This window comes from Akebia trifoliata, chromosome 3 (genome assembly GCF_017979445.1).
Source record: "Akebia trifoliata isolate Shusen 1 chromosome 3, ASM1797944v1, whole genome shotgun sequence".
Classification (NCBI taxonomy): Eukaryota; Viridiplantae; Streptophyta; class Magnoliopsida; order Ranunculales; family Lardizabalaceae; genus Akebia; species Akebia trifoliata.
The window spans coordinates 6,060,411-6,086,656 of NC_141377.1; the positions used below are offsets into that span (position 1 = coordinate 6,060,411).

General features: G+C 34.8%; 1 protein-coding gene across 1 annotated transcript; it reads left to right on the forward strand.

Annotated features, from left to right (window-relative positions):
* The first annotated feature begins 11,064 nt into the window (after positions 1–11,064).
* On the forward strand, positions 11,065–24,819 carry LOC147405754 (UDP-galactose/UDP-glucose transporter 3-like). The gene is made up of 7 exons (XM_086433599.1): positions 11,065–11,314; positions 13,803–13,900; positions 13,993–14,123; positions 15,743–15,773; positions 23,069–23,172; positions 23,359–23,480; positions 24,199–24,819. The coding sequence occupies exons 1-7, from the start codon at positions 11,211–11,213 to the stop codon at positions 24,605–24,607; spliced, it is 999 nt and encodes a 332-aa protein (XP_086289725.1). The 5' UTR covers positions 11,065–11,210; the 3' UTR covers positions 24,608–24,819.
* Positions 24,820–26,246: the final 1,427 nt, after the last annotated feature.

A 26,246-nucleotide genomic window follows, 5' to 3' on the forward strand; every position in this document is an offset into this window, starting at 1 on the left:
TATAAAAAAACTAAATAAAACAATGAAAAATGAAAGTATAGTCTATTTTCATGAGTAATTAAACTCACCCTTCGGAGTTATTCTTATAAAGCAGCGAAAAATTCATTTTCAAGAAAATTTTAATTCCTTGTAAAAATGGTAATGGAACATGAATTACATCCTTTGATTGCATTTAGAAAAAATGTCAAAAAAAGATATTTGTTTGTTAGTTTTAGGGGTGGAGGTGATCATTAGAGAATAACATTAGAAGGTTTGAAAAATCATTTTCTCAGGGGTGAGGTGGTAAAATATTTTCCTCCCAAGGTGAAAATTTACATTGTGAGGGTAAATGAATTCTAGGGAAAGCATGGAAATCCTAAAACTTACAAAATGCATCTTTCGGGATAAATAAGTTTTTCAATGCACAATCACCAAGACCCTCAATGCCCTTCTAGATAACGTGCGCGTAACAATACACGAGTTGCAATTAAGTGTAAAGACTCTGAGTATTAACAAATCCAAGTTATTATTAATTAGTGTAGCATTGTTGTATTTTCATTTAGAGGAAAAGATTTTAGTGTGTAACTATGCAAATCATCTCTCAAAATTGTCTAAATTTATTGACCTACCATACCACCTTGCTACAACTAAATGCATGGTAATTAGTGAGTGATGTTGGAAATTAAGTCCAAGTCATGAAATCAAAACTTTAATAATTGAATAAGAATGTTTACTTTTTTTTAATATGTCATAATTTTCAATTGTAAATCATTTTTCCATAAATACTAGTAAGAACCAATCACGATCATTATAATAATATTCATTATTTAATATTTTACTTATATATAAAATTGAATAAATAATTTTAAAATTTATATAACACCAACCAACGTACATTGGGGACAGTGACTAATGCATCCCTCCAAAAAAGGAGAGATCGTGAGTTCAAATCCTGTTATTGGCCAGTCACAGAGATAAATCCTTGCTTACTTATTCTAAGAGGCCACTTACCTCGCCCCTACTAGTTGGGCCTAAGAGGTTGTAGAATCTCGTCATCAAAAAAATAACAAAAAATTGTCAATATATATATATTATTTTTAATATTTTTATTCAAATATTAATTATTAAATAAATAAATAATAAAGTGTGAACGAATAATTTTCGAATGGTAAATTTTATAGGTTGGAATATGGTAAGGGTATTATTGGTATTTAAGAAAGTAATTTCGTTAAGCTCTTTTCCATTATTATTAAATGGAGCACTAGGACCAGCACCACTTTCTATGCCCGATGAAGTGAATTTCCTCGCACGCGTTGACTCTTATTACAGACCCAAAAATTAGGGCAAATATTTAAAAAAGAGCAAATCTGTTGTGTTCATCACAAACATCCGCACCATGTATTCATCATGTTAGCTTTGTGAATCTTTTGGCCCACCAATTGGTGGACTTCAAACCTAGATCATCCTAACTAGAGATTTCTTAGCACTCTAAATGGATCGGGTTTGGATCGGATTATTTCTAAATATAAATCTGATAAGCAATTTATTAGACCCAACCTTATCGAATCTCCAGTCCGATATAGTATTTGTTGTTTTTGGATCGGTGCTAATTCAATCCGAGTCTTTGATGCATACATACATACATACAATATAAATATACATCATTTATATATTTTCAAACATAGTATCGGATTTGGACATGATTGATCCAAAACCGATCTGATAAGTTATCAAATCGAATCTTTATTAGAATTCAAATCCTTCATCCAAACTTGAAGTTATAGGATTGAAATAGAATCGAGGGTTTGATCTAATCTGATCCATCGATAATCCTAGGATTTCTAACCATTGATCTGAGTATTTTCTAATCTTAACTTGCATCATGAATAATATAAACATTAGACATTCAAATTCTAGATTAAAAATACTCAAACCCAATGATTAGAAGTTTCATGTTGATTTTTTATGCTCGATTTCCTTATATAGTGAGTCAAATATTCACAAATATATAGGTTTATGACTACGTTGAGTTCCTTCGCTCCCATCCCTTTTGGTTCGATAAAAAATTAGGAAGGTGTTCTGATCTGATACTAAATTTTTTACTTAAAAGAAGGGAAAAAAAAAACACAGACTTTTTATTTTTTATTTTTTATTATACAATGAACAATTTTTTAAGAGACCCATTCGACAGTCAATGTTCGGGAGCCATCGCTTTTGTCCTGTATGGGTTGAAAGTTTTGAAATGGGCTAATTTTTTGTGAGGCTCTATGGTTAAGAGATCACCCTCACAAAAAATCGGTTCAATCTAAAACTTCTAACCCCATTAAAAGTGATCTAGAGTTGTGGTCCGTCAAATTTTTACCATTAATTTGTAAACCACTTTTGATGGGGTTAGACGTTTCAGATTGGGCTGATTTTGTTTGATGATGATCTTCTCACCATAAAGATCATACTTACAAAAAAATCACCTAAATTCGAAACTTTTAACTTGTATAGGAAATTTTTTGACTCACAAATGTAGGTTGTTGATCGCTACCAATTTTTAAATCACGGGATGAATTTTTTTAATTTTTTTTTTTTTTTTATGTCTTGTTGATGAAAACTACCTATAAAAGTAATTAAATAGAAAAGTCTCCACCTTGTCAACTGATAATGAGAGAACGAAATCCAAATAAATGCCAATACTTAGTACATTTAGTAAGAGACAAAATTCAAAAAAGAACGATAACTTCTTATTCAAATAAGGAAATTTTGATTTTTATCAGTACTCTTTCATAAAATAAGAATTTGAAGTTATACAAATTTCGCTCGATTACGAAGACTTATAATATTTTCGCATAATGATATGTTGCAATGTGATGTAAGTTTATTGAATTAGTAAATTTCTTGTCCCTTTGTAAGACTTTCACACAAAAAATTAGTCTTCCAACTAATGAATTTAAGTAACACTAATAAAGGATTGGCATTCATTGACTCAAGGAAAATGACTTGTGGTGAAAAAAAAAAAGTGATAATAATCCAACAATTAAAAATTATCTTAGCGATACACCATACATCCTCGAGAAATGAATCGACACAACCATTGGATTTCATGTTTTAATAAAGATTTTCGTGTTTTTTTTTTTCATAAAGCATTTTTCATGAACCACCTGTACCCATTCATAAAACATTTGAATCCTAATGTTTTCCACCTTTCATGTTGAAAACGACTCGAATCCATTAATCAATAAGTCAATATTTTTAGGTCAAAGTCAAATAAGAAATGGACCAAATGTGCATCGAATGCATTAGTATAGGTCAACCAGATCTATTGACGGGTGAAAAAAAAATATTATCTTGACCGTTAAAACATGAAATCTAATGGTTGGGATATATAGTCAGAACAAGTACGAACAAGATTAAATCATCAAAGAAAAAATATCAATTGAAATATGTTTAAATCCTAACCATTGGATTTCATGTTTCAGTAACATGGATCATGTTTTTTTTCTGACACTCCTCCTCTGACATACGCCCCTAACATGGCATGTGCAATTGTGTATCCCAAGGAAAAAGATCTATGGTTCTAGCCCATGCCACATCAGGGGAGCAAATGGGGGCGTCAGAAAATCACGATTCTTTTTTTTGTTTTACAAGTCATTTTTTCACGAGTCATCCAATACTGAAATCGATACCATATGGGGGGGATATGTATAACGTATTTATGATCAACACCTTGGATTTCCTCTCTTATAAATTTTTTATATTAATCTCCTTAGTAGGAATAAATTGAAAGAGCCTATCATCTTTTTTTATTGGTACAATGTTCGACAAGCCAATATAATTATTTGAATTATTTAATCATCAACATTCATACGTTATCTTAGATATAGAATATTTGAATACTTTATTCTCTATTTAACTTAAGTTGGGATTAGATTTTCTTTCAAAACGTGTCCTTATATCTTTACCTAGTCATATTGTTTTTTTATTATTTTACAATAATCATTCGGGCGGCCAACTTTATTTTATACAAAAAGTATAAGAAAACTCGGAATTTATTGCATTTTAAGGATCCATAAAGTCTTTTGATACACCAAACACGCAAATTGAAGCTTATTTTTGCCTAAATGTATTTTTTATATTTTAAATCCTTGGATTTTGGTGAATATTAATTTGAGACCCCCAACATTTTCAAACTGATGACAGACCCTCATTGACTGTGGTCTTTGTTAATAGATTAATGTAAAATGATCTAAATGCTCTCATCTTTAACCTCTAACTTAAGCCTTGATTTAGAGTGTAGAATATGGAGTATTGTAATAAGGTGTATTATACTACATCAAAACATATTTTTGGATTAGATGAAATAATTTTAGATTAAGATTAGATTTAACTATATTCATTTAGATATGATTGTGATTATCTGATTAGTTAGGATTTCTTCTATTTTTTATATAAATCTTCGTAGGATTTCTGATCATAAAAAATAAATCAAATATCTAATATTTCACATGATATCATATCTAAATGAATCTAATCAGACATAATCCTAATCCATAATTATTTCATTTAATCCTAAAACATAATTATTTATAGCAAGTTACACCGTATTACAATGCTCCATATCTAATACTTTAAGATATCTGACTGCCTTGAGTAGATTGTCAAGTTTTCAACTTAACTCGACTCTATGGAGATTTGAATCGAGACAAGTTTTCAAGTTTTAAAACTATGGATTATAGTAGACTTGTAAAAAGGGAATAATCCTTTTAAATTGAGATTCTTCCCTAATAAGATAAAGTCATCTTCAAATGATGTCACATATTCGTATTGGGATACATGTTGATTGTGTGACCAAACAATATATAGGGGAAATGATTGTATCCCTCCACAAGACTCTCAACTTTTGGGATTTGAATATGGATGCAAACTAAAAAAACCATATTGGTTGGTGACTTTATCTTAGGGGTGCAACTTGGTTCGGTTTGAGGTCAAATCGGAATTGAACCGACATGGATCGGTTTCACTAAATAAGAACCAAAACCGAACCAAATTCCACTGGAACCAAACCAGCCCAAATCGAAATAAAGTTGGTTTGGTTCGGTTCGGCTCCACAGATTGCAAATATTTTATAAATTGTAAGTAATATTTTTTAATGAAAAAATAAACATAAAATCTCACATAATAAATCATAAATCTATCTATAAAAAGTCATTATTTTATCCATAAAAGATCACTAATCTATGTACTAACTCTTAAAATAATTCATAATAATTATTATATATATGGGTTAGGTTCAAGGGTCATATGAGAAAACATATGTAAAAACTTTCGTTTTTAATAAAATTTTAAAATATGGGTTAGAAATTTTGGATTGAGCTGATTTTTTGTGAGGATGATCTCTATGATGAGAAGATCATCCAAAAAAAAAATCAGCCCAATCTAAAACTTCTAACCCCATTAAAAGTGATTTAGAATGTGGACCGTCGATTTTTTACCAATTTTTATCACTAATTTGTAAATCACTTTTGATGGATTTAGAAGTTTCGGATTGAGCTGATTTTTTGTGAGGATGATCTTTTCATCATAGTGACCATCCTTGCAAAAAATCAGCTCTATCCAAAACCTCTAACTCTTATTTTGAAAAATGAAAGTTTTTTCATATGTTTTCTCATATGGCCCTTGAACCGCCCCCTATATATATATATATGCATAGGGGTTCAGTTCTATAGAAACTTGATCTAAGAACCGAATCAAATTGATCAGTTCTTCATCTCCGGAATCGAACCGCAACTTATTCCAGACTCAGTTCTTGGTTTGAACCAGACCAAGTTGCACCCCTACTTTATCTAATAGATATTTGAAGATTTTCCATTTTCGGTTTCTACTTATTGAGTATGATTAATTTTTTAGCTACTCAAATCTAATAACTGTAACTCACAAAAGTAGTCTTTTGTGCATTGGTTAACCAGTAAAGATCAAATCCAATTTGATAATCTATTGGATTAGTTCGAGATCAACCAAGTCCCAATCTGATAAGGCCCGATCCGATGAAATGTGAGAAAGTGTGCATATGATATAATATATTTTATTTAAATATATTAGTAGGTAGTATGTGCTAAGGTATCATATTGAATTATAAGGGCTTTTTTGCAATCTATAAAATATTAACTTAGTAGATTTTAAAGATAACATAAAGAAAAAGAGACATTGTGGTATTGTAATTTTATTGATTTTTGACAAAAATAATTATGATAGTATTAAGTTTATATGTAAAAGTGGGGCATTCGTGGGATTCCACGTTTTGACGTCAAACTGCACTTCTCTGTCTCATTATAATATATCAAATCAGATTTATTACAATATAGACTCGATCCAATTACCATATCAGATTGGATTTGGATCTCAATATCGAGACCAGATAAAAACCCAATCCGATTCTTATTAGATTGTTTTCGAGTTCGATTTGATCATTATCAAATTGACCACCGTCCAATCCATTGACGTCAACCCTATCGACGTCGAATATTAATGAATCAATGAGCCTGAAAAAATGTGATACTTGAAAGAAGTCCTCACATCAAACTCTAACTCTAACTCAGTCATAATTGTGCATGTGGTTTGGTAAGACGAGAAAGAATTTTCGAATGTTAATGAATCAATGGGGCCTGAAAAAATGTGATACAAGTCATTTGAAATTAAGAAGCCGTAGCATCAAACTCAAATTCAGTAATAAATGCACATGTGAGTAAGTAAGGGTAGAAAGAATTTGATGTGAGTAAATCCCCTAATAATGCCTTGTGGCCCACTAATTTGGCCCATCAACCCCTTCAGCATACCCAAAATTAGATATTAAATAATTTCATTGATGACGACGTTGATATATGGTAATTTTAACTCCTCGAGGGGGGGGACCCTGGTGAGTGTTATGTTCAGGTATTGCACTTGCCTGGGACTAGTCTTTGGACAAAACCATGGTCTATGGACTGGGCAAAAGCTTAGATATGAGCCCGATCTGTTATCTACAGGGATACCTAATTATCAAAAAATAATAAGGAAATCCTAGAGGATTTTGTTTTTCACTGTGATTCTCATTGCGTTGATGTGTTTTCTCTAAATACAAGTAAAAAACATCTACGATTATGTACACACCTCCATGTCAAAAATGCGAGGATTGTAGTAAATCCCAATGTCACCCTAACATCACTCAAAATAAAACCCCTCTTGCAGCTCAACACACTGAAGTTGTGGCTTGAATAATCTTTTAATACATAATGAGAGAAGACAGAGTAGAAGTAATTCCACACCAAAACTTGGATTCCGAAAATGTCTACACATTAACATTTACACTTAATATTATCAGGGTCATTTTGGTAAAAAAAAAATTAAGGAAAATTGAAATCACACATAACTAAAATCATGTTGGTTAGTTTTCAAAATAATAATAATAATACATTACTATGTCATCTCCAAAATCACCCTTTAATTGATATTTTAAATTACAAATAAGCCCTTCAAATACATGTGCATTTGCATTTGCATATGCCACCTTCTAGGTTTCTTGAGAAGGTCTTTGTGAGTTTACCTTCTACGGAGATTTGAACGTTGGAAGCTCGATATAATTTTTTATTTTTATTTTTATATTTTCTGTAAGCTGAAATTTTCTAAGAAAATTGTTAAGCTTCTAAAGCACATTGTAAACTTGTCCCAGTTGCAACCTTGAAGTTTGAGTGTTGATAGTGAAAAGACTTAATTTTTCTTCTTGATAACATTGAATTGGTTATTATTTTAGGGAAGATGGAATCTGGAGGTTAGAAAGAGAGCTTCTATTGCCTCACCAACTTTTGCTAACGCCACCTAAGATGTGTACTAATTCTTTGGTGATTTACCTAAGATGTGTACTAATTCTTTGGTGATTTACATATGAGCTGGGGAGTGTGAGAAATAATGGTGTGGCAATAGAATCTTTATAAAAAAAAGAGAGAAAATTTTACACCAAAGGTGAAGATAAAGGATCAATCAATAATCAAGTGTTCCTGCAAATTTTATATCAAGACCATTATTAATACGATTTCCTATAGAGTTTTCATTATACGAAGATCATGAAGCTTTGAATGTTGAATCTAGAATTCATGAAGCTTTGGTGTTGGGATTCCTCTTTGATTTTCAAGAAGAACAAGAAAAAAGAAGTGCAATCATACTAGTGGAGTGCAAGTGGAATTTTTTAAGTGATGGACTGCAATTGGGATTAGTTGATTTGCAACTAGTTAGTCCTTTTTCAAATATTAGATGAGTAAATGTGATGAATGATTCATGATTGTCAGATTGGGATGATTTGAAAAAAAACTTTAAAGCAGAAAGTTGCTTCAAAATTTTGAAGAAACCTTCTTCCTTGGATTACACAGTGTTTTCTAGGAGGTATCCCAAATATTGATGAAAAAGTAAGGAAGTGAATTAAATACAAAAATCCACATATCATATTACGAAGAGGGTTCCTTCAAAAATTTGAAGTGGGCTAGTCATTTCAAATTTGAACTTTGGATAACTCCTCTGTGTCATTTAAATTGGAGGTGTGCAATTCCGAAAGAGAAATTATACTAACACGCCATGAAATTCTAAGGCCCTTTCAAAATCGATTTTTTTTTGTGGGCACTCTATGTGAAAGGGCACTCCTTTCACCCTCCAATGATTCTGATGACTCAAGCAAGGAGGAGAATCAGAGGAGAGGGAAGACGAAGACGATCAGAGGAAAGGGAGGAGGAGGAGAACAACAACATAAGGAAAGAGATCGGGGGAGGAAGAGGATGATCAAAGGAAAGGGAAGAGGAGGAGGAGGAGGAGGAGAAGAAGAAAAAAACATAGATAGGGAGAGAAAGTAGATGAGGAGGAGAATCATTAAGAGAAGGAGGAGGGGACGAAGAAGAAGAACAATAGAGGGAGAGAGATCGGAGGAGAAGAAGAAGAGGAAGTTAAAGAAGAAGATAATAAAGAGAGAGAGAGAGAGAGTTCAATGAGGAGTGCCTTTGAAAAAAGTTTTTTTTTTTTTTAAACCCTTATACTGTGTTTGGATTGAGAGAAATGGAGAAAAAAGAAGAGAAAATAAATGAACTTCTTTGCATTTCTCCTGCTTGGATTGTTAAGTTGGAAAAGAATAGAAAAAAATTGAAAAGAAAAAAAATGTGAGTTTTCTTTCTCTCCAAAAGTGGAGAGAAATCCTTTTAAAATATTTATAATACATGTTGGAAAAAATTTGTTTTTTCCAGATTTTTGTGACCGAGTGAGTTTATTCGAGTTACCATTTAAGTGGGTTCTACAATTTATTTGAGGCGGGACCACTTGAAAACTTATTCTTCTCATTGAAGAGAATAATTTCATGTATTTAGTTGTCAAAAATTACTTTTGGGTGAATGATAAATTGATTCCAAAGAACCTTTACTAGCCACGATTTGTTGTATGTGGATTGTAGAACTATTAAATTTATTACTGAAACTCTTTAGTCTCACATTGGATAGGAATAAGAAAATTATCTAGTTCTTATATAGAACTTCTCATATCACTTAAGTGAATGTGAGAGAGAGACTTGGATAAGCCCACACACGCGCACAAGGGGTTCATGGACTCAAGAAGGGCCCTTTTGCCAATTTTCATATTGGGCTTGGGCTTAAATCCAAATTTTCTTTTGAAGGAACACACTCCTTAATTCTTATCACTGTCAAGTTAGGACACCTCTTGATTTTTATGGGTGCCAGTTAGGACACTTCCTTTGGTTTTTGGTGTCTCTTAAGACACACCTTTCCTTTTCCAATAGACATTATGTCTCTTAGAACCTTTTTTTTTTTTCCAAGAGACACCTTGTCACTTAGTGCTCGGTTTGCTAGACGTGTAGATTGTAGTGCTGTCTCTACATGTGTGATCGTTGTATCTTGAGAGATAATTGTTCATTGATCCGTGGGTACCAAGTTGCGGGAACAAAATTGTCTTAAGGATATTGTGTTCAATACAAGCCTCGGTCAAACTTTATTTTGTTCAATTTTCAGGTATCTACCGAAAAATAATGCCAACTCTGCCCTTAAATCTATTTTAAGATATTTTAAAATTCTAAAGTTGTCCTAAGTTCTCTCTTGTCAATCCTAACATGGTGGAGGGAAATTAAGTTTCTCTTATCCTCTCGTCTCTTTCCTTCTCTTAATGAGTTTCTCTTCTCTCCACTTCTTTCAATCCAAACAAAGCTTTAGAGTTTATGGTGTGTCGATATAATTTCCCACTCCAAAATTATATAAGGATTTTTTAACCTCAACTCATGGTTGAATGCTTTCCATCAAACATACGGTTGAAATAAGAGGAAAAAACAAATTTCGTAAACATTAGTACTGTTCTTCTTAGGGTTGCCAACAAACCCTTATCGGTTCAGATACAACAATATCCAAATCGAAATCTAAAGATTTTATTTGATATTCGAATTTAAATTCGAACCCGACGAATGTTCTAAGACCTATCTGAATTCGAATCTGATTATCCTAGCGAATATCAGATAATATCCTATTAGAATTCGAATAATTTGTATATTAAAAAAAAAACATAATTTTTCCTTATCCAATTGATTTTTTATTATTTAAAAAATCTATTATATATTATACTATGTATATAATAAATAAATCAAATCAAATAATATATATTATACATTATTTCGAATCGGATATTATCAGATTCGAAATGTTAATATTCGAATCCATATCAAGTAAGGATTCGAATGTATATAAAACTATTCAAATTCGAATCTGATATCCAAAAATTTCGTATAACATCCAATTTTTTGAATTCGAATTCAAGTCGGATTTGAATTTTCGACCTTCCATTTACACCCCTTGTTCTTTTAGGGATGAGTGAAATTTTTTCTAGAGATGCAAATTTTCATAGGAATACTTAACATCTCAACGGTCTGTTTGATGAAGAACATTCAACGTGCCAAGACGTTAGTACTAGTCGAGTGTATGCGTCATAACAACCAATAGGAACGCAGACTTATATCATACACCAATCAAATAAAGCCACGTGGAAACTCAAAGGATCTTCGCGCCATAACTATAAGTAGTAAAACCATCCCTATGGGGAATATTTGCGTCATTACATTCTGTAGAATTTTCCTCTTCTCACTTCTGCAATTTTTTGCCTGAAAACTCGCTGAGGATTCCACTTGAGATTTGCTCATCTCTCCAGATCCTTAAAACCAGGGCGAGATATCCACCAGAATGGCGAGTCACAGAATCGGACTCGGCCGAGTTCTAGTGTTGGCCTTCTGCGTCGCTGGGATATGGTCAGCTTATATAACACAAGGAGTTCTTCAGGAAACTGTGTGAGTTTCAGAGCTCTAATAATCTTTGCTTTCTTGTTGAATTTCTTCGCTTTTTTGTCTTTGGGATTTCTTGTGACCCCAACTCTCTTACAGATCGTATTTTGTTGTGGAGATTTAGATTTCGATTTCGATTTAGTAATCGATGTATTTTGTTTCGAGAAAGTTAGGGCTTGAAATTGAGATGATTTTGGGGATCCATAGATGTGAATTGTGGAAATTTTGAAAAAGTCTCCCAACATTTATTGAGTTGACTCGCTCGAGTCAACTCGGATAAAATAAACTTTTTAAAAATTCGGTTTAAGTTTATATATCAATATATTTGTGTATCTTTTTATGAATAAAATATCATGGATTTGAAGATGCTCATTCAAAGTTCATATTTCTATTTAGAAAATAAATGTTTAGATCATTAAAAAAATAGTTATGATTTATTGACTGTGATATTAGCACATTATTATATTATGAACAAACACCACAACTGATTTTATTATAAGATCACACCATAAGTTAAGGGGCGTTCTACTTGCACACACCATTTGTGCTCTACTCGCCTAAGGCATCAAACGGGCACGAATACATTCTAGTTGCCATCGATTATTTTACCAAATGGGTCGAAGCTGCCTCTTATGTTGTCCTCACTGCGTCTCGAGTTGCAAAGTTTATTCAAACGAACATCATCAGTCGATACGGGGTACCTTCAGAGTTGATCTCCGATAACGGGTCGCACTTCAAAGCTGAGGTTATCAAATTGTGTTCAAAGTTCAAACCAAAAGGCATGACCTTGTAGCAGAAGGTCCCCCACTGTGTGATGAATGAAGTTTTTTGCATATCTCGAGGGTCCATTTTTATCTGATTGTACCCTGAAAATCCATCCATGAAGGACAACAACGCGTGTCCTGCTGTACTGTCTACTAGAACATCTATGTGTGGTAAAGGGAAACTATCCTTTGGGCTTGCTTTGTTTAGGTCTCTGAAATCCACACACATTCTAACTTTCCCATCCTTTTTCGGTACTGGGACGACATTAGCAATCCATTCAGGGTATTCTACCACTTAAATGGAAAATAGAGGTGAAATGATCAAATTGACCCTAACAAAAAAACTTTCTACACCCACTTTAAAAAGTCAATTTTTTGTTTGGTAGGAAGCTACAAAAAAATTTCATTGTGACTTGTGTAGGATCCTACCGAATCTGACACACTAAGTTACCTACAGAATCTTTCTGAATTGGTTCGGTAGGAATCCATCAAATCTCTGTTGCAGTATTGACTTATCGAATGAATCTTTATTTTGCTTTTTTTTTTTTAGTTGTCGAGATTTCCTAATAACCATTAGATCAAGAGTTGAGGTTTTCATGATTTATTTATAACCGACTTTGCAAGTTCCAAGGGTATTGCTTATTGTATCACAAAATCCTTGTTGAAACCTTCGTAGATGCAAATAAGAAGAAAGAGAGAGAGAGAGGGAGAGAGAGGCGGAGAAGAATAGTGGGGGGAGATAGAGATAGAGAGAAGACAAATAGGAAGAACGAATGAGTTTGATATGAGTGTGGGTGCAAAGAGTAAAAATGAGGTTATTAGGGTGGCGGGTGTGTTGAGATTGGAGGGATTTTAGGGAGGTGCAAAGAGTAAGTCGGTGCATAGTGTACAAATGGAGAGTTCAAGTAGAACGCTGCATAAGTTTTTTTTTTTTTGATCGGTAGAACGCTGCATAAGTTAATAAGTGCTTGTCATAAAACCTCATTTAATTTGAATCTATTTAATGTGTCGGAATGTATCAAATGTTTTAGTATTGTCTTGACAATGTTTTGGTTTTTGAGAAAGCCAAAATGTCAAAATGAAACGAGATTTTAAACCATGGTAGAACTACATTTTTTTGGACTTTACCTCTTTTTCATTTTATGGTATATTAGCATGCTGCCCCGGATCATAAAAAAATAAATTTGCTTCCTTGAGTTTTTGACTTTCACAAAATTTTATATGAATTGTGAAATTAACCCTTTAAATGACACAATATTGGGAGTTTGGTTTTAAATAAAACCTATAATGGAGGGTTAATCTAGTCATTTATGGTCACAACTTGTTGAGTTCAAAAGGTCAAGGGAGGCAACTCTAACTCTTTTGGACCAATTGGTTGATGCCCATAGCTCAATTGGCTTTTTATGCCCACACCTACATTGTATTTTAAGAATTTCAAATTGTTGGTTGCATTTCATGGTAGATCATGTAGAAGAGTGGGTTCAAACCCATAGCTCAATTGGTTGATGTCTGTAATCTATACAACACTCGTGAGGACACATGTTTGATCCCAACTTACCATAGAAACAATAAAATTACCATAGAAACAATAAAGTTCTAGAGTTGTAACTTGTAATAACTGGTGCACTGCTTCCTTTTCTCCAATTTCTGAATTTTGACCCAATTGACTAAGAAGTAATTTCTATAAGATGTTTGGCAGCATTTTGATTATGACCTTGTCCTCATTTCAGATCCACCAAGCGATTTGGCCCAGATGGTAAACGGTTCGAACATCTTTCATTTTTGAACCTTGCCCAAAATGTTGTTTGTTTGATATGGTCATTTATAAGTAAGTTTTCTTTCCTTGTAAATTTCATTTGTTTGTACTTATCCTACCATTCGAGTCTACATTTCATGTCTCTTTTCCCCCCTATTGAACAGTGCTGAAGCTCTGGTCAAGAAGTAGCAGTCATGGTGCTCCATGGTGGAGTTATTGGAGTGCTGGCATCACAAACACAATTGGCCCAGCAATGGGAATTGAGGCTTTAAAGTACATCAGTTACCCAGCCCAGGCATGCTTTCTGCACCAATCAATTCAAATATGCTCTTTTTTTCTTGATGAAATTGACGAGTTTTTTGGAGTTCTATGAAATATTTAAATGCAATACAATTGAACTTTTTATCATGAACTTTAGTGGTGGAGATGGAGATGTTTCCACAAATAGAGGATTTAGGGTTTTAGAAGATTCATTGGAAGGTCTAGGTCTAGTTTGCAAAAATATGGGTTATGGTGTGGTGAATGGGGGACATATTTTCTGGATGATAGTTGGTGTGGGAGGTTTGACTTTGTATAAAATTTCCAAGTTAAAGGTCAGCATCTAATCAGGGAGTAAAACCAAGTGTAATGAGATAAATTGTTTGTGGCTTGTAGAATTAATTGTCACGAACAGTGGTATAAGCTTTTCATAACAAGTAATAATTAGTGCCTTATAAACTTCCATATACGAAGAAACGAGAATCATTTTTCTACCAAGTCCACGAGGTGTAATTGAGATTAGATTGTCTCTTACAGCTGGGAATTCCTTGCCGAGGCATAATTGCTACTGTGGTTGTCTAACCCTATACAATTGGTTCATCATTTTTTGTAGGCCCATCCATTTGCTAACCTCTTTAGTTCAACGCTTGTTTAAGTACCCTATGTCCCTGGAGCTTGCCTTTTAGTTATGTTGCAATGGTCCCACTTTGATCTTTATCATGACATTTTTGTTGTTGTGTTTTTTAATAACTTTGTTGGCATGGAAAATAATTATTTTGTTTGGGTATGTATGATCGTGGGTCATCTGAGTATACAATGGTGAACTTGATCCCATTATAGTACAAGGGAAATGTTGGGTCTTTATATGTGCTTGCAGAATAAAGGCTTAAGCCTTGCCAATGCCTCATTTCTCAAGCCTCTGGCCTTACCAGTTGAGGAGTCAAGCCTTGAGGGCAAGACCTCCGCTTGCCTTGAGATGTAAGCCTCCTGTACATCGATGCATATTTTTCAATACACTAGTTGTGTATAACAACTTAAAGTAGTGCATAGAGAATGGTCCAAACCAGCTTTTGTTCAGAATTTATTTCTTTCTTTCATGGAAGTCGGTGAAATAAAGTTTGGCACTCTTGGACATGTAATGATGAGTGTCAGGACGTGTCACCACATTTATTTGTGTTAATACTTAATACATGTTGCTATGCCAAAAGAAACTGAACAAATGCCACGTTATTACCAATGATTATTGAAGAAGAGGAATAATAGAACTTGATGATCTCCTTAGATGAATGATGGTTGCAGATTGGAAAATATTACTTACTCTGGCCCTTCATATGATTAGCTTTCTTATTCTTCCTGAATCTTTCTGGTCGTATCGTGATATCTTAGCAGGGGCACTTGCCCCCACAAGAATTTTTGAAGTCTATGGATTTATGAGCACTTGCCACGGATAAAAAAAATCCGCCGTTATTGCTCCCATTTTTTTTCCACTCTTAGTTTCCCCCACATGGGCAAAATCCTGGCTCCGCCCCTGAATTCCTTAGGGTCATTAAATATCACATAATATATTGTTATAAATATTTTTAATTCTGAATTACACAATAAATAAGAAAAAAAGAATTGTTTTTCTCATGCTCATATTGTTCTTGTTACATGCAGGTCCTGGCAAAATCCTCAAAAATGATTCCAGGTGAGATTTTTATGTGCACAAACATAGGAGCTCTCTAGTATATAGTTTTGGTTTGAATTGATCAAATTATTAATTACATTTTATTCTGACTGAATTTGTTTTTCTGGTGATGTTTTGTGACATTTGGACTAATGATTGATTATATATGGCCTTCGTTAGCAATAGTTTGAAGTCCCCCCTTCCCACCCACCCACACCATTCAATTTAAAAAAAAAAGAATCATGTTAAACATGAAAGAGAAGTTCTATTATTTCGAGAGATATTTTTTTTGATTGGTAGATCAATTGTATTTAAAGAAGGACTGGTTGAGGTAACCAGCCAAGGTACATCAAAAGCAAACAATTGGAAATATTAGTAACCAACAAAAAACAAAGCACTAATTATCACACATAGCATCCCATCTGAATACGAAATCATCAAAGAACACCCCTTTAAAATTCACCTCCATTTTGCTCCAAAAAACATGAGGCCAAGTACCTTCATGATAATATCTTGAAACCCCGTCACCTTCCCCTTGAAGCCTCTTCTGTTTTGTTCTTGCCATACCACCCAACACACAACAAAGGGGGTAATAGACCATAAGTATCTTTTCTTACCCACGAAAGGATTTTGGTTCCAGATTTGAAAAAGAGATAAAACTGAGTTACGAAACACCCATGGGCAATTGAGTAGATATAAGAAATTAGCCCAAATATTACTCACCAAAGGACAATGAATCAACAAATGAGAAATCGATTCCCCATTATTTAAATACATGGAAAAAACGTTTAGACCCACAAATCCCCTTCTCATAAGATTATCAAAAGAAAGAATTTTACCCGAAGCCGCCAACAAAATAAAGGAAGATACCTTTGATGGAACTTTGTGACTCCAAATGGGACCCCCTGGGAAGAGGAACTTCTTGGTTTGAACTTGACTCGCGAAATGAACTTACTGAAAACTTTCTATCCTTCGTACGTGTCATGCTCTGATCTCTCCAATAAAAGATTGGTCAAGCTTGAAGATCAACTCTGTTAACTCTTGAATTTCCTAATCATTAAAATCCCTTCTAAAACACAAATCCCAAGCACGCTCGTTAGTGGAATTGCTCAGAAATTTGGCAATCGTTTTTTCCTTTTTTAAAGATGATGCATAAAGCCTTGAGAATTGTATCAAGAGGGATGAGTAACCACACCAACTATCCTCCCAAAAATGAATTCTCTCCCACTTCCCTATCTAAAAGCCACCAATTCTTTGAATTTTGGGTACATACTCATTATACCCCTCCATAAACTACACCCATAAGGTGATTTCACTTCCTTACTATCCCACCCATGCAATTTCGCCCTATATTTTCATCTAATTACCTTCCTCCACAAGCTTAGCTTTTCCTCTCCAAATCTCCAAAGACATTTACCTAGTAATGCCTCATTTGTCATTTTAAATATTTTTATCCCTAAACCGCCGTTCTTTTTTGGCGAGCATATCGTTTTCCATTTCACCAAGTAAAACTTTCTATTTTTCCATCCGAGTCATTCCACAAAAAAATCCCTAATCAACCTCTCCAATTGAACCTCGACACTCTTAGATAGCAGGAACAACGATGATTGGTATGCCGGTATAGTGGATAAGGTACTTTTGATTAAAGTTAATTCACCCCCTTTTGAAAGATACTTAGCTTTACACGAACTCAATCTCTTTCCCACCTTCTCCATTATAGGCTCCCACACTTCTTTACTTCTAAAGCCTGCCCCCAATGGCAACCCTAAATACACCGATGAAAATAATGCTTGAGAGCACTCAAATATTGTAGCCCACCTCTTTATTTCCGGCACACCACCTACGCCAAACAACTTAGTGTTTCCTAGATTCATCTTTAATCCCGAAATTGCCTGGAAACAATAAAGAATACCTCTCAAAAACCTCACTTGATCTACCAATGCATCTAGAAAAATCAAGGTATTATCCGCAAATTGTAAAATTGACACCTGCTCACCCCCACTTTCCACTTGAAAAATTGACAACTCACTAATACTCCTAGCCCTTTTAACCATCCTCCCTAATGCTTCCGCCCTCAATACAAACAAAAAATGAGACAATGGGTCTCCTTGTCTCAACCCCTGCGAGCTCTTGAAGTGACCCGCTAGACTTCCATTAATAAGAATCAAAGAGGAAGGTGATGTCACACATAACATTATCCACTCAATCCACCTACCCCCAAAATCCATCCGCTCTAAGATGTACTTCAGAAACTTCCAATTAACATGATCGTATGCTTTTTGAAGATCTAATTTACTTACCAAACTCGGTTTACCCTCTTTTGTTTTGAATCTATGCACTTGTTTGCAATGAGGACCCCAACCAATATCTGTCTACCTTTAATGAACGCCCCTTGTTCAGACCCAATAATATTCGATAAGACCTCCCTCAATCGGGTAGCCAATATCTTGGAAATGATTTTGTAGGTTGACCCCACCAAGCTTATCAGCCTAAAGTCCGTTACATCCATTGCTCCATCATACTTTGGTATTAATGTCACAAAAGAATTATTAAGCCCAAGATCCAGAAAACTCCTTTCTTGAAACTCCTCGACTACTTTCAAGAGGTCCTCGCAGATAGTTTCCCAACATTTTTTAAAGAATGCCATTGTGAACCTATTTGGGCTTAGCACTTTATTCCTATCCATCTCCAAAATCGTTTTCCAAACTTTTTCTCGCCCAATTTTCCTTTCAAGCCACACCTTCTGAGCTAAAGAAATAGCATCAAACTCCAAAAGATCTGGTCTCGGTCTCAGTCGACACTCATTTTTCTCTTTGTATAAATCCTCGTAAAACTATATCACTGTCTCCTTTACCAACTCTTCCCCCTCAATGCTCTTTTCGACGATTACTCTTCTAATGAAATTGGCCCTATTTATCATACTAGCCACCTTATGGAAGAATTTTGTGTTATTTTCCCTCTCTTTAAGTGATTTAATTCTAGATTTTTTGTTTCCATCAAAGCGATGTTTTGAAATTCCGCCCTCTTATTTGTTCTTCTTACCTTCTCCTCTACATCAAGAATAAGGCTTTCCTCTTTCTTATCAATGACATCAATCTCCCCCAAGATCACCTTCTTCTTCTCTTCCACTCTCCCAAAGACCTCACCATTCCATACTTTCAATTTCTCTTTATGTGCTTTGAGTTTTCTCCTAAAGATTGCCCCTGGGTTTCCCATTAACACAAATTCTCTCCACCAATTATCCACCTTTAGACATAAATCTTCATGAAGCAACTACATGTTTTCGAATCGAAAAAGTCTAGGTCTATTTCTAGTCACTCCTGCTTCCAAGATTATAGGAGTATGATCGGAAATCGGATTAGGAACACCAAACTGTGAAAGATTAATGAAATGATCTGCCCACTTGTTATATACCAAAATTCTGTCAAGCCTCGACATTCTAAGATCCCTTTGATTATTAGACCAAGTAAAAGACTTTCGTTCAAGAGTTAGATCTTCCAAAGAAAATATGTTCACAAATTTCCCAAAGTCCTGCATACCTCTTGAGATTCTTGTCTCACCTAATTTTTCATGACTAAATCTCACCACATTGAAATCCCCTCCTAAGCACCAGGGTTTTTCCCAATATCTTGACACATCATGCAACTCATCTCAAAATTGTTGTCTATCACTATCCTTTGTTGGACCATACACTCCTGTGAAAACCTAACTAAAATCACTAGTCACTTGTTTGCATGACATTGACAACGAGAACACTTCTAGTAACTTGTCCTCCACCTCTACCTTATTCTTCTGACACATAATAATTATACCTCCCAACACCCCTAATGATGGTAGACAACACTACCCAACGTTACTTTTCCACAGATCCTTAATTATAGTCTCACTACACTCCTGTAATTTTGTCTTTTGCAACACTACCATATCCGGCTTGTTTAACCATAAACAAGCCTTTATTGTTGATCTCTTTTTCTAATCACCCAAACCTCTAACATTCCACGAAAGAATTTTTAACATTAATCAACTTAAAAAGATCCCTAGAATTACCTCTATCAACTGCTACTCAATCCGACTACTCTGCTTCCTCCTCTAAAATCTTATCTTTAAATCCAACCACCTCTTGCAATTGTTCCCCCTCATCTTCACTCTGCCCTTCCAAGGCCTCTTAGGGCTCTACCAAGTATGCTTGGTTATTATTCGGTCTAATAAGGAATTCCAATTCCTCTTCCCCAAAACTCACCTTCAAAATCGAAGATGTGAGATCCTGGCCGTTAGGGCACAAATCCCACACTTCTCTGCTACAGTAGTCACTTCTAACACCAGCCAAATTAGCACCCCCCTCGCCAATTCCAACCTCCACATTTCGTCTGCCAGATCAGATGCTACATTGGATATCGTTTGAGCATTTGCGGCTTGGATTTCTACATAAACTCCACTCATTTATCTCCTACCTAACTTCTTGAACCTCCCTCAAGTGGTTGCTAGACCTAGGTCAAACAGGATTAAATGATTAGAATCCTCAAAGATTGCATCGCAAGACTCCTCCCTATAACTCAGTTCCTCCTAGAGATCCTCAAAATTTGATAGGAGGTATTGGACTTCCATATTTATAGAATTTTTCCTGCATTCATCCATACCACAAGAAGACAAAACCCAACCCAATCTAAGAAAAGGTAAAAACACAACTTTAAAAGAGAAGGAAACTGACCAACTTGGGACTATAACCAAGAGAACGGACAAGAGATAAGTCTTAGCGAAAGGTGACTATTCCTTCCACCGGGAATCGAAAGAAACCAAGATCATTTACCCCCAACGATGTCGTGCCAGGTTTAAGGCTCAAGTAGCTCAACGAAGTCTCAACAAAGCAAAAGATAACCTTGACATCACCATCGTAAATGGAACTGGGAGCATATCCCTCCTTGTCATCTTAAATCCCCTTTGATTGTTGTCTCTAGCATGCTTGCATTGATTGATCTGTGATATTGACCTCCCAATACAGCCATACATCATCTTATCTTCCCCGATTGAACCTCCATGCACGAATCTGCCCTTTTCCCCATTGCTTCTCTCCCATAAACCTTCACCCTTGAGAACTTCTCATATGTTGTTCTTTAATTTTACCAGTTTTTCTTGACCCACCCTTACTATCGACTTCTCTTCTTTCCGCCCACTACTCCCAAGCCCAACCCCCCCAGTACCTTTCTTTTTAATAACCCGGGCTTTTTTATTTTTGCCCTAGCCCAATCAGTTGAGAGATATTTAATTAACATTAACTATACAATGGCATGGTAATTTAGTAAATTTCTATAACATTCAATCGTGACTAGACCTAACGTTTTCGCAAATTGGTAAATGGCAATTGCAATGTATTGTATTATGGACATGTGCCCTAGAAGGATAAATTAATGCCTTCATTGACTCTCCCCACATAATAGTGGCTTGACATAATTAACAGATAGAGAATCACCACAATTTAAGTCATCTTCTCTTAGTTGAGCATCAAGGCCATCTTTCAATTTTCTTGATTTTAATCTCAAAATCTGTGATTTAATCATGAAGTTTGCAATTTAGTCGCAGAATTTGTAAAAGTCGCAACTTATGGAAAAATTCGCAATTAAATCGGGAAAAAAGTTACGATTTAATAATGATTTTTTCAATAGGTCAAAGAATATGGTGACTATATAGGTCCCACACCTTGTGGACTAGGTTTTTTGCCTTACGATTCACATTATTGAGGCCATCAAGGAATGGAAACTTGGTGTTACATTCAATGTACTTTTGTAGCTTTCTAGAGAATTGGTTAGATAGTTATTATTAGTTTTATTATTTGTTAGGCTTTGAGCAAGTATGAGTAGTTAGGGTTATTAAAAATAATTGTATTTAGTATGGGTAGTAAGAGTTTAAAGAGAAATCCCATAGTTAGAGATCAAGAATCAATCCACAAGAGAAAAACGAGAGAAGAAACAAGGAGGGAAGGAGAAGAGAGAGAGGGCCAAATGTAAGTTAGTTCAGCCCCTCTTCCTCTTCTCTATTTATATTATAAAAGTATGAGGTGCCCATTTACATTTAAAGTAAAAAATAACTCTTAACACTCCCCCACAAGCTGGAGCATACCTATCATAGATGCCCAACTTGGAACAAAAAGAAGAAAAAAGTACATGAGATAAAGGCTTAGTAAGAAAATCAGCCAATTGATCACTAGACTTTACATATGGTGTGACAATCAGTTTACGCATGAGTAAATCCTAAATAAAGTGACAATCAACTTCGATGTGCTTTGTGCACTCATGAAATACAAGATTGCTAGCGATAAGGATGGCCGCCTGGTTGTCACAATACATTTGCATAGGTAATGGAGCATCAACACCTATGTCGCGAAGAAAATGAATCCACATCTCAGAATCGGTGGGGTGCATGTGCATGGATGTCCAAGTGAGGATGCATGTGCTTGGACGTCCAATATTTTGTGGGCTCGGGAGTGTTCACACCTAATGCCCATTAATTCCTTATCCTAGGTCCACGTGTCGCTTAGTTGGAAGCCAAGTGGTGTCCATGTGGCTGCCACATGGCGCTCATGTAGTAGTACATAGTACTTAAGCTAATTTTTTTTATTCTATTGTCTCAACTTAATAACTTTCTATGTGTTACTAAAATAATTAGGTTAGGCTAAATTATTTCGTAAATATATAATGCTGCCTAATTATAATATTTATCATTATAATATGTTTATTATTTAGTGGGTGTTACATATCAGTGATTATGATTGTTTTCTATCAATGAACCATTTTCATTTCTTGAGTTGTTGAATCTTCTTAGTGATTGTATGTTGTTGGGTTAGTTTTTAAACCTTGTTGTTGAATCAAATGCAATGTTTGATTATTCATCCCCTAATGACATAAACACCCTATATACCAAAGAAGATCGAGCAACATTACTTTCCCACCCACAATTCTTCTTACTAAACTTATCTTGAATTACCTCTTCCACAGATTATCATGCTCCAAACCAAACCTCCATGGCAATTTTTCCAATAGAGCTAAGTTCATGGATACCAACTTTCAAAAACCTAAGCCCTTTGGTTTCTTAGGCAAGCTTTTCAACTTTTAAAAGAAAAAAAAAAGTTACTTTTTTAAGTGTATTCAAACTGGCTTTTGATAAATCAAGAGAAACTGTGCTTGGTGTGTGTTTTATCTTTTTCTGGGTTGTGTAAAATAGTAATTGGTTTATAGAGGCTACAATTCTTCTGCATTTTAAATAAATTTTTTGTAAGAGTTTTGCTTCCATGATTAACCAATGCATACTCAACCTCCATGCAGTGATGCTGATGGGTGCAATAGTTTATGGTATTAAATACACTATTCCTGAGTATGTATGCACTCTTCTTGTTGCTGGAGGGGTATCAACATTTGCCCTTTTAAAGGTGAGGCTTTGTTTCTATCGAATCATAGTAGTAGAAACCATAGTACTACTCTAGGTTTGTGTTCAGGTTGCAATGAATAAGCTCAATGCTTGATTTTCACGTAACTCAGATAACCAAATGGGCAATTCTTATTTCTACCTGAGGATCGTGGAAACTTTTTATCATTTATGTTTGGGTTGATTGCAGACTAGCTCCAAGACAATAAACAAGCTGGCTCACCCAAATGCCCCTCTTGGGTATGGGTTATGTTTCCTGAACTTAGCGTTTGATGGATTTACAAATGCCACTCAGGATTCAATAACAGCGAGGTATGACAGTCCTAGAGTTCAGTATTTCTGAAACCCTTGGAACCCCGAACATTTTGAATTTGCTATAACTGTGTTGATCTTCTCAGTTAGCGTAGTTTGAAAACCCATAACAGAAAACAAAAAAAAAAGCCTATCGTGGTTTGATTGGTTTTGAGTGAAAAATATGTACATTTATTATCGCACCCCGAGTAAATTCTTTATCCCACATGTTGGAATTTCAGTAAAATGTGTTATTTTTCCTAGCTTTTTTTTTGCCAAAATGGTGATCTTCGTCATGTTGGATGCATGTGGCACACATGTTTCATCACCAAACTTTTGTGGGTGATGGCCAGTCACAGAACAAACTGACCTCACATCCCAATTCTGTGTGGTAATAAATTTGGTGGAATTATATTCCCACATCTCTCTTATTTTGAATTATGCTTCAAATCAGACTCAAAATCATGATTAAATGTGTGTGTGGGGAGGAGGGGGAAGCATTCAAGGGCCAAACATTTCGTGCTATATGGGTTAGAAGTTTTGGAATCGACTGGTTTTGTGTGAGGATGATCTCCTCACCATATATATTTGTCTTTCTATGATGCAAATCGATTCCATTTTCTTTTTAAAATGACATTTTCACTGGCAGACTAATGCCATCTTGCGTGTGCATCCATTGATCCATCATAGATGCATATGTATCCCACTATCGTCAACCAAATTACATCCTTTTGTACAGGTATCCAAAGACAAGTGCTTGGGACATTATGTTGGGAATGAATCTATGGGGCACCATATACAACATGATCTACATGTTCAGCTCACCACACGGGAGCGGATTCGAGGCTGTCCAGTTCTGTAGGCAGCATCCGGAGGCAGCTTGGGACATCTTCCTCTACTGCCTATGTGGGGCAGTTGGCCAAAACTTCATTTTCCTAACCATCAGCCGCTTCGGTTCTCTCACTAACACCACCATTACCACGACACGCAAATTTGTGAGTATTGTTGTGTCTTCACTGTTGAGTGGCAATCCCCTGTCAGCAAAGCAATGGGGGAGCGTCGCAATGGTGTTCTCCGGGTTGTCATACCAGATCTGCCTCAAATGGAGGAAACAACAAAAGCTGCAAAAGAAGAGAAAACCTATGTAAGAAATCATATTTATCTGTTTTACAATACATATTCATCTTATTTTCCCTTGTTTGAAGATTTGGGTCTTAGCCTAAGGTTTAGTGGACCCTTGATTTTAGATAATTTTCTGAGTATTGGTAATTTTACCTGAATAAGTTGCATTTGTGATATTTAAACATTTTTTTTTAATTGTAATTGCCAATGGTACGGAAAGATGGTTACTTTTACTGAATGGAAGCGGTATCATGCTTCTAGGGCTGTCAATTGATACTTACCAGTTCGAATACAGCAATATCCGGGTCCAAAATTTTTATCGGATATCCGAATCCGACGGATGTTCTAAAACTCAATCCTAATTCAAATCTGATTATCCTATCGGATATCAGATAATATCTGATTAGAATTTGAAAATTTTATATATTAAAAAAAAAAAACACATTTTTCCTTATCCAACTGATTTTTCGTTATTAAAAAAAATCTATAATTTATTATACTATGTATATAATAAATAAAGAAAAAAAATAATATATATTATATTATTTATATAAAATATAAATAAAATAAAATAATATATATTATTTCAAATTAGATATTATCGGATTCAAAATGTTAGTATCCGAATCTGTATTTGATAAGGATTCGAATATCTAAAACTATTTGAATTCGAGGATATCATTATCCGATTTTTCGAATTCAATCGGATTCAAATTTGACACCCCTACATCATTCAGTCCACTGTCACAAAATTCAGTCAAATTTTTTTAAAATTGGGAAAAATTAGTGTCTAAAGGGTTGCCTGATTAATTCACACAATTAATTGGTGATATCCAAATTAATTGACGAACCATTGAATTGATAGCTCCGCATTTCTCCAATCTCTCGAAATCCCAAAATGCACCTATTTTATTGCTTAAAACCATAATATATATATATATATATTGAGTTTTTACAGCCAAACAACTTGCTAATCATTTTTTTGAAGTAGTCCAAGACCGTCTTCTTAAAATAGACTATCAAATGTGTAGATCATCTAGTCTGTTATCTTGGGCTTCAACAGATTAAACTGACATGAAATTGGGAAGGCATCTCTAATCCTTGGACAGGTTAACATATTAAATGATGGTTGTAAAGGTAGAATTTGATAATACCTTGATCGACTCTTCTCTTCCAAACTGAAGTAGTTCCCCTGTCCTTCCTGTAAGCACCAGTGTGGTACTTGCCTATAATCCTCTAACACCTAAGTAGAATTGCAGAGAAAATAGTAGTCAGGAGCAAAAACTTCCAACCTTTTTTTTTATTATTAATTCATCCATTTATAGATGCTTCCTTCGAATCAAGGTTTTTCCCTTGATCGGGATGTGATCACGATGAATCCCCTGATTGTAAGAATCCTAAACGAAATTAGGATCTTTGAGATTGAGTCCAGGATTTCTGGGAGATTTCTTCCGAGATCTCAGGATTCAATACGGTGTAATCCAAAATTATACAGATCTTTGGATCAAACCTACCCTGCTGAGCAGACTAGGTTCCATCTACACTGTTCTGCCCTACCAGTTAGGCTAGACACCACTACCTTGGTCTACCTTGCTGATGGGTAGGATGGGATTTATTGGCTCATTCAAGGTACCACTTAATCGGTATTGACACGTGTACGATCTA

Coding starts and splice junctions, on each gene's coding strand:
- LOC147405754 (XM_086433599.1), top strand. CDS start 11,211: ATGGCGAGTCACAGAATCGGACTCGGCCGAGTTCTAGTGTTGGCCTTC. Junction 15,774..23,068: donor ATCCTCAAAAATGATTCCAG/GTGAGATTTTTA, acceptor ACCTCCATGCAG/TGATGCTGATGGGTGCAATA. Junction 23,173..23,358: donor CAACATTTGCCCTTTTAAAG/GTGAGGCTTTGT, acceptor GGTTGATTGCAG/ACTAGCTCCAAGACAATAAA.